At 45.7% G+C, this 13,650-nt stretch overlaps 1 protein-coding gene across 8 annotated transcripts in view; it reads right to left on the reverse strand.

Annotated features, from left to right (window-relative positions):
* The window catches only part of LOC101742101 (uncharacterized), a 166,735-nt gene that overhangs the window by 54,310 nt on the left and 98,775 nt on the right, over window positions 1-13,650 (reverse strand). For all 8 annotated transcript variants that reach the window (XM_038018077.2, XM_062674228.1, XM_062674229.1 and 5 more), the window contains exons 8-18: window positions 10,115-10,439; window positions 9,316-9,427; window positions 8,332-8,451; window positions 7,277-7,480; window positions 7,093-7,199; window positions 6,711-6,829; window positions 6,349-6,437; window positions 6,150-6,267; window positions 5,947-6,044; window positions 5,739-5,880; window positions 5,408-5,525 (exon numbers count right to left, since the gene is read on the reverse strand). In XM_038018077.2, coding sequence (XP_037874005.1) covers window positions 5,408-5,525; window positions 5,739-5,880; window positions 5,947-6,044; window positions 6,150-6,267; window positions 6,349-6,437; window positions 6,711-6,829; window positions 7,093-7,199; window positions 7,277-7,480; window positions 8,332-8,451; window positions 9,316-9,427; window positions 10,115-10,439 — 1,552 coding nt within the window. The remainder of the gene's footprint in view (window positions 1-5,407; window positions 5,526-5,738; window positions 5,881-5,946; window positions 6,045-6,149; window positions 6,268-6,348; window positions 6,438-6,710; window positions 6,830-7,092; window positions 7,200-7,276; window positions 7,481-8,331; window positions 8,452-9,315; window positions 9,428-10,114; window positions 10,440-13,650) is intronic.

Consider the following 13,650-nt stretch of genomic DNA (forward strand, 5'->3'; position numbering starts at 1 on the left):
CGGGATATTACAATAGAACGATTCAGCGGTAGGCAGCGGCTTAGCTCTGCCCCTGGCATTGCTGAAGTCCATGGGCGACGGTAACCACTCACCATCAGGTGGGCCATATGCTCGTCTGCCTACAAAGGCAATGGAAAAAAAAACAGAGACTTTGGCTGTGTGGCTCAAGACAGACCGTGACATTCACGATGCGGTATCATTGAACCATAACGTAACCGCAGCAACAGCAGTTGGGCCTACATCTTTATCTAGAAGCGTTCACCATTTTCCATTTCCTGTACATAAGAATAGAGAATCACATAATACATTAAGATCCAGCTCATCTCTCATTGTATCACGTTACAACGTTATAACATACCCTGTACAAAACGACACAAAAATACATATATATACCGAATACAATCCGAGCGTCTATTGTCTATAACTCAGTCGAGCACGTAAAAGAGCCAAAGGTTGGGGTTGTTGTGGTGGCGATATTAATTAGACGTACAAAGAAGATTTTTCTTTGTTACGCTATGAAGAGACTTAGAGGTCAGTAACAATTAACAATCTCGTGCCGATCACAGCCGAGAAAGAGCATGCATGACTATCAACAATTAGGGAAAACATAGTGGCAAATGTCTTAAATATGCCACCTCACACTTCAGGTACATGAGCACACGGGAGCTGATACTGCGATATTTACTACACATATACACTGCTATAATCGTAACATTCTTTGGCTATACCGTAGTCCGGTAAAACCAATTTTAATTGATTGCTGGAAAGGGCTAGCCAATTACGAATCAGAGAATGGTAGTTTTTTAATATGTAATGAAAATTCGAATACCTCAACGTATTTTGAATTCGTCGTGGCCTAAAGGATAAGACGTCTGGTGCATTCGTATCTAGCGATGCATCGGTGTTCGAATCCCAGGTGGGTACCAATTTTTGTAATGAAATACGTACTCAACAAATGTTCACGATTGACTTCCACGGTGAAGGAATAACATCGTGTAATAAAAATGAAACCCGCAAAATTATAATTTGTGTGATTACTGGTGGTAGGACCTTGTGAGTCCGCGCGGGTAGGTACCACCACCCCGCCTATTTCTGCCGTGAAGCAGTAATGTGTTTCGGTTTGAAGGGCGGGGCAGCCGCTGTAACTATACTTGAGACCTTAGAACTTATATCTCACGGTGGGTGGCGCATTTACGTTGTGGATGTCTATGGGCTCCAGTAACCACTTAACACCAGGTGGGCTGTGAGCTTGTCCACCCCTCTAGCAATAAAAAAAAAGGAACGCGATATTATTCGTCCAAGACCAATAACAATACACTTCGAGGAAACATCTAAATTTGCACATTGAGTAAGCTCGCAGCCCGCTACAATTAAGACCGCACCCGGCAGTCTAGTTCGTCGGTTCCGCCATAAATGGCTTTCCAATAATCCCGGGGGCTTTGACGCTTCGTCGTCCTGGCTACGGACACCAGAGCACCCCTGCACCCCCCTAGTGGCGCGCTCCCGCCCTTTATGCCGACATCGCTAATTTTGTAAGGGAACGATTTGTTTACACATTATTTTGATGTAAGATAAAATTACCGAATCGATTGATCCATCAACACAGACAAACTGCTTATATTTTTAAAACGACGAAATTTTAAGAAATTCACTTCTTTGGGAAGAAACTAGGGTGGTATTAGCCGTCCGCTACATCTATACACATGTATAGTAAATTTTAACGGCCGTCTCTGGTGTAGTGGTAAGGGTCACACAAGGGGTTCGAATCCCGCCAAGGGAAGATATTTGTATGATAAATATAAAAAAATGTCTTTTCCAGGGCTATGGATGTATATTAAATATATGTATGTGTATAATAAAAATCTTACATTTATTTCCGTTATCTGGTACCTGTAACACAAGTTCTTTAAGAACTTAGCACGGGACCAGTTAATGTGGTTTTAAAAAAAAAAAAAAATAGTACAGGGAATCCTAATTCGGCGGTTCCTACACCGTGCACGTAAAACTGTTAATTAAGAAGTTGTTCTTTTTTTAGTTCGCCTTTTTTTAATGTTATGTATTTGCCGAGACCAGCATTCCGTTCGTTTTCTACAACTCGATGCGGTAGGCTCGTTAGTTGGAAACGAGAACTACGCAGACCAACTTCGCGAACACGACCTACTACATCAAACTTTACCAGCGTTTTCCGGACGTTTCCATCATGATTTGTAAACTAAAAGGTACTATGTAGCATGGACAGACAATTTTCAACTTTACACTTCCTATCAATAAAGCCTTTTTATACGTGTCAGGTAACAAGAGTGTAGCATGAGAGACAATTTTCAACTTTACACCCCTATCAATAAAGCCCTTTTATACGTGTCAGGTAACATCGAACGAGGACTCGACTGACGTCGCATTGCGAGTGCATGTGACAAAGAAAAAAGACGAAATCTATCTAAAAGTTATGTGATTTTACAGCGAAGCTCTTCAAATAAGAGTAAAGCAGATGTTATAAAAAGTTTGGTGTTTCCTGGCGTGCGAACAACTAACACGGAACTAATATGGAACTCTCATAATAATATGACATAATCATATATTTTTTGCATATATACATATAATATATTATTTTATTTACATCAAAATAAACTTTAGCCTGGTAAAACTATAGCACAAATTGAGTTGCTCTATAAAGAGAAACAACATTTAAAGCTATTGCTCCACCAGTTTTTATGTTTTTTTTTATATTTCAATATTCAAAAATGTTTTAATATTCCTAATGTTCCTTCTTCTAATGTTTCAATATTCAAATTATCATATATGTCACATTTGTAAAATATTAACCTCTTTTTTGATTTATGTTATAAATCATATAGAGGTTACATAATATAATTGTTCTTTTTTACTTGTATGTTTTAACACAAGTGTCATAAAACCGCATTTCGGTTTGACTACGGGATTTACTAATACGCTGTAATTGCAACTACAACTCTAGGAAAATTGTTAGCTGTGAGGGACATGCCCGGCCCGAACCTGCGAGCTTTGACGCGAGAGCTCACCATGCAGTGGCCGGGGACATCAACTAAAACTAATACGAAACAAAGAGTGTGAAGAAAGGCATCGAGGGGCTGCGTCGATCTTCAACTAAAGGAATCTGCGACAGTATCCAAGTCATGTTGTTCTAATTTCACAGTTTCAATTCGATATTTCATGTTGATGAAACTGGTTCAGAACAAACTAAATTGTAAAGAGTCTATTAGTATGCGGATATCGCCACCCAGGTCAGAACAGTTGAAGTCGTCGTGGCCTAAAGGATAAGACGTCCGGTGCATTCGTATCGAGCGATGCAACGGTGTTCGAATCCCGCAGGCGGGTACCAATTTTTCTAATGAAATACGTACTTAACAAATGTTTACGATTGATTTCCACGGTGAAGGAATAACATCGTGTACTAAAAATCAAACCCACAAAATTATAATTTGCGTAATTACTGGTGGTAGGTCTTGTGAGTCCGCACGGGTGGGTACCACCGCCCCGCTTATTTCTGCCGTGAAGCAAAAATGCGTTTCGGTTTGAAGGGTGGGGCAGCCGTTGTGACTATACTGAGACCTTAGAACTTATATCTCAAGGTGTGTAGCGCATTTACTTGTTAGATGTCTATGGGCTCCAGTAACCACTTAACACCAGGTGGGTTGTGAGCTCGTCCACACGTCTAAGCAATAAAAAATAAAATAAAAAAAGAACACATCGAGAAATAAGGTCGAAATGTCCGGGGCACAGCTGCTCTGTCTCTCAGTATCGGGACGCGCGATTTTGCCTGACTATAATATATTTAAGTCACAATAAGTACGGTGACGTCACAAGTTTTGACGCCCGTAACGACCTTGTTGAGGTTTTAGTAGAAAAAACTAAAATTTATGAAAGCGTTCTAATAAAATGAAGTACATGCATACACTAAGATATAAATATAATTTAATGCAAGAAAAATAATTCATTAAGCGTTCACGAGACGACGAAACTTCAAACTGAACGTAAAGTTTTCAAAGTTTATGTAAAATCGCGATCCGTAGTTTATTCTTTGTCGTTCGTTTCTCAACGAGCGCCGGGGGCAACGGATGGGGGCAGAGAGGGGGTGGGCGAGGGGGCGGCGTGGAGTGGGGCGGCGCTCACCCCCCTCGCTTGCAATACACAATCCTGCAGTCTGTGGGGGAGCGCGGGGGTGATAGAGTAGCTTCAAATCAGACGTGTTATGGTTGTTCTTTGTAATGCCTATTTTTCGAAGATCGTGATATGCACATCATAATTTTAAAGAGATTTACCTATTGATTAATATTACGCAATTTAAGTAGAAAATCGAATTCACACATAAAATCGTTAAACCACCACTATAATACATCCAGTATTGATTAATAATGTAATATTTGACATTGTAAATTTTTTAACTATCATTGAAATACTAATCTCCAGTTGACTTAAAATGACATAAATGAAGTTGGCAGTCTCTGAGAGACAGTCGTAGATTAGGTACTAAGCGACAAGTAGCGCGAGGCTATACTCTGTGGCGGGCGTGGCGGCACATCCACAGGTGTCTGTCCGGGCGCGTCGCTCCCTACATTTATTTATACGTAAACTGTTGTCCGTGTATCACACGAATTTGTAATTGGACCGATTGCTTGTTTGTCCAAATTTTATATATAACGTTAAAGACATTGCAATCATAAATGTGAGTGAGAAGTACTTGTATTCTAAAGGCAAGTACAATAGACCTGTTGATTGTTATGTAAATAAACGTATCGCGTGTTTTGTGATCGTGTACATTAGGAGCCTCGGCCCACTGTCCGCTGGTGTGCGGGTGCAGTCGGCGCCATGTGTGCTCAGTACGAGTTTTGAAGTGAAACTTCTTTAGAATCGTTGTGATTTCAAACTCGACGAAACGAAAAAATAAGTCCATTGTGTTTTTTTTTAATACAGCGCCATCTATGAGATTTTTAATACTAACGAGTGTATGAAACCTCTTTTAGTGAATTTTAATTTAGGATTATACGTGAAGTTAAAATATCAATTCACAGAGGGCGCTACCTCGTACTATAAAAGATGATTTACAATTATTTACTAATGACAAAATTTTACATATATTTAGACATATAATTGTATTTTAATTTTTGAAGGTTTCACTTCTACCACGTGTGAATTGCACACGTGTATTTTTTTAACGTTCTCGATAGCGTAAAAGTTAACTCATATTTGTGTGGAATGGGATCGTTTGCCTACATTCGTCGCTAGGGGCGCTGTTCCGACTGCATACAAATTTGAGTTAGCTTTTACGCTATCGAGAACGTTAAAAAACTCGCACTAAGCACACCGAGCTAGTGAAGTTACTGTATTGACGTGGGAGTCCGACTACACGGGGGGGACGGGGGACACCGACCTGCGTCCGAAGCCTTCTCCAGCTTGGGGGTGAGGCGGCGGTCTGCCAGCAGCGCCGCGGCCTGCTTGGGGCTGTGCCGCTTGCTGGAGCCGCGCTGCAGCACCAGGGATTGCGGTATCTGGGGACCGACGGGCTCGTCACTCGGGTACACGCTGTCTCACGCACGTTCACAAATCATATTCATAATTTTAATTTAAAATTAGCTCACGATCGACCAGCAAAAGACTGTAATGTTATTATTGGGGATTTCATTTACATTATACGACTACAGTGTCGTCGTTTAGAGATACAACAAATTAGGAGAAGCTTGTGGTAGGGGGCGGGTAGTTACCAGCTTGTCGGACCTGTCCCCGGAGGGCAGGCGCGCGATGGTGACGTCGGCGGAGTCCTCGGGCGGCGGCGGCTGCTGCAGCCAGTTGTACTCGCGCTTGTCCACGGGCACGCCGCGCCGCTCGTAGTCCGCCGCCTGCGTCCTGGGACACGCGCCTGGTTAGCGACGCTGCGGGGGGCGCTCCCCCCCCAGCCCGCTACCGACTCACCTTAAGCTCTCGTAACAATCTAGACACACGACAGCGTAGTCACCGTTCTCTAACAGCAGTGAATTTTCAGTCCGTCGCTGCACCAGGAACGGGAACTCCTGCAACAAACCGACTGATCGAACACCATGTCCGCAAGACGCTCGTAACTCTGCACGTATCAGCATTAGATCATTTAGCTCTGACCAAGAAGTAAGGGGAAAGACCTTGATGGGCAGCGCGCGCACCCGCTTCCGGTACGTCTTGACGCCGCAGAGGTGGCAGTTGTAGTCGTGCGTGTTGTACACGCGGCGCTCCGCCGGCTGCCCGCCCAGCGCCTCGTACCTGCACACAACGACATTACTGGGTGGGGGCCGGGCGGGGGGCCGCGGGGGGCCAGGTGGGGGCCGGGCGGGGGACACTGACCGGCGCCACTGGTTGAGCAGCGAGTGGTAGCAGAACGTGCAGACGAGCGCGGAGCCGTTGTCGCGCAGCTGCTCCGCGTTGGGGTGGCTCTGTGCGGGCGGGACAACGACAACGTTTAGTAACAGTGTATGCACTATAACAAAAATAAGCATTAAACATTTATAATTAGAAGACTAATGGTGAATAATACGTATATTTTTTGGAATTTATTTTAGTCTTTTTTTTTTAATTGTACTAATAAAATTAAAATTACTAAATTTGCATTTAAAACTTAATTATTAATTATTTTGAATTAATTAATTAGGTTCTCAAGGATGCGATTGAGCACAGAGCAGTAGGCAGGCGGCAGGCGGCAGGGCTACCTGGTGCGTGAGCAGGCACGGGAAGTAGGGCGCGTTCCCCTGCGGCTGCCCGTACAGCACGCGCGCCAGCGTGAAGTCCGAGTGCAGCCCGCACAGGAAGCAGTAGATGGACGTGCACGCTGCAAGGACGAACGGCGAGGGTCAGTTTCTAGCGTGCTACCCGGCCCGGGGGGACGGACACCCACGCCCCGGGAGGACGCCACAATCGTAATTAAAATGGCACTTTGATAATATTATATTCTTCATAATTGGAGAAAAAATTAATATCAGTTTAAAGTCAAAATATGCATGACATAATTATACAATAATTTTTCGTTAATTTTTTAACATTTTGTTGATTCAGTATCTGAATGAGCTAGGAGCCGCAGTGGGGTGTACGTACTGCTGTTGCTGGCGACGGTCCGGTCGGAGGTGGTGGACGGCGGCGTCGGGATCACTCGCTCGCCGTTCATTGACGAGTTCGACGGTAGGGGCGACGGTATGTTGTACCTGCAAGTCGCAACACAGCTCAACGGGAGGTCCGCGGTATCCTGGCAAGGGACCAGCGTGTGGGGGCGGGGCGGTACCTGCGGTGCTCGAGCGGCACCCTCTCTGCGTCCATGAGGTCCCACTGCGTGGCGAGGTGGCGCACGCAGCGCGCGCACGCCAGCACGCGGCCGCCGCGCGCGCCCAGGCACGGGAAGTGCATGGCGTGCGAGTTCATGTACTCCGCGGAGGTGGACAGCCACTCCATCGACTGCTGCGGGAACAGCCCCGCGCACACGTAGCACCTGCGCCCAACACAAACACTTTCAGCACTCGCTGCCGCCATTAGCAGCTACACGTAATAACTGCGTCCCGTCACTACAGCCAGACGGGACTTGCCTTGTACTAGTTAGCGCCTACCTCATCATTCCGATAATAAAATGAAATTCTCCAGATTCCTAAGTCGGCGACTAATTTAATAGCCCATAGCGAGGTTGGCAACACTCCGCATCTTCATAACAACAAAATCAAATGAATCTCCCAACACACCGGCAGCCCCGCGACCCCGTCAGCGGGTCCGGCTGCACGCGGCGTGTACATACAAGTATAGCACAGCGCGGGGCGGCAGACCGGCGCCGACAGTGAATAACGAACACGCTTTTAAGATTGCTTTTTTTTTCCTGCCTAAGCTAAGAGCTTTAAGAGGCTATATCAGCGTAATTTTAACTAGTAGGTGAGCTCAAAGGGGCTCAAACCTGACGACGTTGCTAACACGAACCCTGGCAAGATCAGTGCATCGCAGACTCTACAACCGGATCGGAAACGAGACCCCCTGAGAAGATCCGGCGAGAAACTCAGTGGGCTGTATCTGAGGGTTACTTGTCGAGCTCTTCGTCCCAAGTGACGGTTTCGACGAGAACGATTACCAGTGCTTGAAGTACCTAAAAGCACCGTTAGTGATCGCGAGGATCCGAAATGACGTATTAAGATTGAATGATTACACCGGCGCGGAGAAAATGATTAAAATGCGACTGATAACGTTCTGAAATATAAGGTTGCCCCGAACTTCGATTGCGGCCCATTTTTAAACCAGGACGCCTTTTGTCTGGCATGAAATTACCAAGGAGCCTGGTATTGGTTAGCAAGGGGTCCCTACCTGTAGAGGCCCATGCCGTTCTCCCCGGCGACGAGCTGCCCGTGCGGGCTGGCGGAGTGCGCGCTGGAGGGCCGCCGGCTCGACTGACTCGAGCTCGACTTTATATCGTACGGCTTAAATCTGGAAACGAAACCGACTTTACAAAGAGACACGTGCCTTGTTTGCTTCACTCGGGTCGGTTTGAAACACCCAACAGTTTCTTTTATTTTTATTTTATATATATATAAATATTTACTAACAATCACGCCACGTTAACTGGTCTCGTATTAAGTTCGTAAAGAGCTTGTGTTGCAGGTACCAGATAACGGAAATGAATGTAAGATTTTTATTATACACATACATATATTTAATATACATCCGTAACCCTGGAAAAGACATTTGATATTTATCATATAAATATCTTCCCTTGGCGGGATTCGAACCCGCGACCCCCTTGTCCATGTCACTTACCACTACACCAAACGGCCGTTATTGCATTACAGTTGATTGTGGTAAGTATCGGAATCATTGGTAATGTGCGTTGAGTTTAGCTGAGTTTAAAGCCCAAGGTTTCGCTGATATAGAATGGTCAACTGTAGACAATAATGAAATTTTAACAAATTTAACTCAGCAGTTTGGCCAAAAATATCTATGAGCCTTCACAGACACACTCTTTATTGAGGAAATATCACTTGTGCTATTTTGCATTACCTAATTGTTTTTTAAAGCCCATACATGCCGGGCACAGCCAGTTCAGCACAACGGAATGAACATAATTCTGACGCCATGTCGGTCGCAAGACCTCCCCTGCTGATCGTAGATCTTCCCTACACTGCAATTCGGATTATTTTTCAGCTTCAAAAATCTGCGCAACTCTAAATCAGGCATACAAGAATATCGGGAATATTTCAACTACCCACAAAAATTAACGCGTTAAATGCTCTGGTGTTCTGCAGTTAGAGATGCATTGTGATCGAGTCACCGTCGGTACAGCGATGTACTCACCTAATATTATTGGTATGTGAATTATTATGGTGGTTGGGTTCGCCATTCTCGCCGTACGCCGGGTACTTGTGCGGTATGCTCTTGTAGCACGCCGCGCATATCTGTACCATACCTGCGTCAATATCACATGTGTACAAAATACATTACGTCAACGAGCCGCTATCTATTTTAAAATAAATATATAAATAAAAATACTAAAGGCTTCGTCAAACAGAACGCGTGCTTAGCACTGCGTTTTAACGTCGCGCTCTTTTCAAGTCACACAAATTGACTGGATGAGCCCAACGCTCCTTGACGCTACGTAACGTTCGCAAAATCATAGTGCCTTTCGATAGCAGTGTGAAAATTTAAAAGTATTAAGATGACGAGAGATTCACATGTGGCATTGTGTAAGCATGGGTATTTTCTAACTAATTCTATCAATTTTTCGGGCAATATCCAGTATTTTAATACACATTCACTCGGACGCTAAAATAAAATTTGTAAAGAATTACAACGCCTGACGTCAAAGAGTCCTAACGCCGCGACAGAGCGCTGCGTACTTATAACGCTGGTTCTGGCTCTGTTTGACAGTATATTACTACAGTAGTACAACACATCTTGGCGTCATAGCGCGCCGTCAGTTTAGCGTTCTGACGCGCGCTAAGTACGCGTTCTGTTTGACGAAGCCTTAATTCTGCAATCAATAATATTCTGGTCGTTTGTTCAAGTTAATGTTGGTCTGAGAACTTTACAAATATCGACAATTCTTGTTGCAATAAACTACCGACTAATTATTCGAGAAAAGTTAATCACTCACCCTGTGGACTAATAGGACTGGCGTCAGCGTGGGGCTTCAGACTCGTTATAAACGGGTAGTAGGGCTCCCTCTCGGGGTTGGGGCAGCAGTACACCAGCCTCAACTGAGAGCTGGGGGTGCTGACTCCGCACACATAGCACACGAAGGTCGCAGTCGTCGGAGGCACTGACGGCTGGCTGGCGGGACGTTCTAAGGAAGGAGAGTGGGTGTGGGCCGCCAGACTCTTGTCACCGGAACTGGCCAGGCTTAGAGGGGAAGGAGGCAGTAGGGAGGGGGGACGGGTCCGAAGAGTGTAGACGCGTTCATTCGCCGGTACCCCTCGTAACTGTAACAAGCAAAACAATAACTTATACAAACAGATTTTTACAACATACATGTCTACTATTGCTACTGCTAAATAAAAGAATCAAGTATACAAAGCGCTTGGAGGTACAAATTAAAAACAACCAAATGAATCGCCACTATGCAGATGAGGCAGTTTGATCGTACAGAAACATCAATCTCGAGAAGACAATCAATTATCTATCTAACTGTAGTTATGTTAAGGATCAAATTGTTTAAGCCGGCTGTGAACCTTTGCTCTGTGTTGGTGTACCTAGTTTGACTTGACCACGGTACACTACGATGTCGGGGGTCAGTGTCATTGTGAAAGACATTTGATTTGATACTCGGGATCTGGACCTGATAGGTCCTCTTGTGAGTACGCACCGGTAAATACCACCGCCCCGCCTATATCTGCCGTGAAGCAGTAATGTGTTTCGGTTTGAAGGGTGAGGCAGCCGTTGTAACTATACTTGAAACCTTAGAACTTATATCTCAGGGTGGGTGGCGGCATTTACGTTGTAGATGTCTATGGGCTACAGTAACCATTTAACACCAGGTAGGCCGTGAGCTCGTCCACCCACCTAAGAGAAAACATATTATGTATTTGTTCTTGAATTGCATGTCTATTTCCGCCGGCAACCACAACACAGCTGGACATCCCGGCTTGGGATCGTTGAATTAGAAAGGTTTATTATATCAATGATTAAACGTGCCCTGCGGATTCATTCACATCCAATGCACATAATTTTCGTCAGACAAGTCGTCAGCTGCAATATAAATAATAATAAATGCACAGCATACATTCAATTATAATAACGTGGAATAAAATATCCACTTTAAGAAATCTCTGTAAAACAATCACACAAAGCCTTTTAATTTATTTCCTTATTATATCAAGCAACCATTTCTATTAATAACATTTACTATACGATCGGGTTATCTAGGTCGGGTCGTGTCGGCGGAATTATTTACTACTCGCAGATAAGAACAATAGGAACAAATGATTTTAATTTTATTGTGTTGTGTATTAAATATTGATAAGGCAAACAAGACGCTTAATCGTTGGTCATGGGTTCATATCGCTTTCAGCAGCAACATTATGTTTGAAGCGTTCGTTATCAGTATAGATGAGACGTAAGGTACACCCATGGTCGCGCGAGTTTGATCCAGAGCTTGAATTACCTACTAGATAATACTTTTATTTTTAATGCTTGGCAATGTGAACGAACTCACGGTCCACACGATATTAAGTAATTACCAAAGACCATAGGAGTCAAAACGAACTCATATCTCAAGATGGGTGTCGCGACATTTACGTTGTATATGTATATAAGCTCCGGTAACCACTTAACACCAGGTGGGTCGTGAGCTCGTTCACCCATTTAAGCAATAAAAAATAAAAAAACGTAAATGTTGCCTTTGGGATCTGAGGTTTAATTTGTATAAGTAATTACGCAAATTGAGTTTTACAAATTTAGCTTTTAATTACACGGTGGCTTCACGATCGGTCGCAATTAGGACTCTGTCACCAGATCAGATATAACATAGAACCAGATTACAGTACACAGAATTCGTCTGCAAGAAAGTTAATTTAAAAAAATCTAATCCCGTATTCGATTTTCCCAGATTCAAGTCACCCACTTCAATAGAATCTGACCCAGATTCCGTATTCCCGATCAACAGGTTGTGGCTTCGTCGGTTTCGTTCTAAATTCCAAGTTATCTATTCCCGATGGATGCTTGAGGAGCTAACGATGTTCGTTGAAACAATTAAAAAAACTCGCCCGATCTAAAGTAAGAGTTTTTGATTTAACTCTGCCTCTATCTAATATATAAAATTCTCGTGTCACAATGTTCGTTCCCATACTCCTCCGAAACCGCTTGACCGATTCTCATGAAATTTTTTATGCATATTCAGTAAGCCTGAGAATCGGCTACTATCTATTTTTCATACCCCTAAATGATTAGGGTTGTCCACCCCTTTTTTTTTTTTTTTTTTGGTCAGGAGGAAATCGCCGGACTCCCGCCCTTTTCTGGGGATACTGGGCGGGGTATGTCAGAGTCGAACTGACTAAAACCTCCTGTCGCTCAACAACCAACGTCCAAACCTCGCATGAGACAGAACTCATGAAAAGGCAAAGGGGGGAAAGTGAAGTGTTTAGTGCGGAGCACATCTCTCCCATCACCCTCCCCCTCGGGACGCCGGACTGGCGGTCGTCGGCGACACGACCACCAGCCCTCTCGGTCGGCAGACTGTCCGAAGCCCGCCTAGATGGCGCCGGTTAGAGTGGGTTACCCTACGGAATACCCCGCTGGGCCAGAACCAGCATGGGTCGAGGATAGCCGGCCTTCCATCACCCGGATGCTCTTGCGTAAAACGCGTGCAGAGCAGCTTGCACGTCGTCTTCTTAGGCCCCCCTCGCCGGTCCCCAGACCGACATGTGAGGGGGACCCGAAACACTTAGAGGGCCAGGGCTTGGGCGAGATCCGCCTCCCTGGCCCCCGCTCGACGGCGGCGGGATTGTGCGTCTCTCACGCGCCCCGCCGCCTCCTTCTGCGAGATGGTGCACTCGCAGAAGTCGAGCATCGCCTTCCACGACTCGTCGTCGCCGAGCATCGATGCCACAACACTCGGCAACGACAAGTCGGTTCCTATTTTTGCGACGAGGACACGGCGCCACCCCTCCCATGCGGGGCAGGCGACGAGCGTATGCTCTGCCGTGTCCAAGTCGCAACCACAATGGTGGCACTCTGCCGTCGGCTCGGCTCCGATCCGGTGCAGGAACTCACCGAAACAACCATGCCCAGTGAGCACCTGCGTGAGCCGGAAAGTGAGGCGTCCTCTGTCACGATTCACCCAATCCACAAGGACCGGGCGAATCGCCTCGACGGTCCTACGACCAGCCGAAGGATCGGCCAGCCGTCTGGACCATGACTCCAGCACGGACCGCCGAGATTGGCCCCTCCGCGCTCTGACCACACTGGGGCTGGGACGCGCCACGCCCCGGCCACGAAGGTCAGCCCGCCACTTATAGTCAGCGGCGAGCGCCTCCGCTTCCAGAACCCAAGGCGGCGTCCCAGCCAGTACACACGCCGCCTCAAAGGAGATGGTGCGATAACCACGGATGACCCTGACCGCGATGGTGCGTTGCGGCCGTTGCAGCAGCTTCGCCACCCCCACGGCCAGGGACTGGCCCCACACGGGCGCCCCGT

This window comes from Bombyx mori, chromosome 20 (genome assembly GCF_030269925.1).
Source record: "Bombyx mori chromosome 20, ASM3026992v2".
NCBI classification, from domain to species: domain Eukaryota; kingdom Metazoa; phylum Arthropoda; class Insecta; order Lepidoptera; family Bombycidae; genus Bombyx; species Bombyx mori.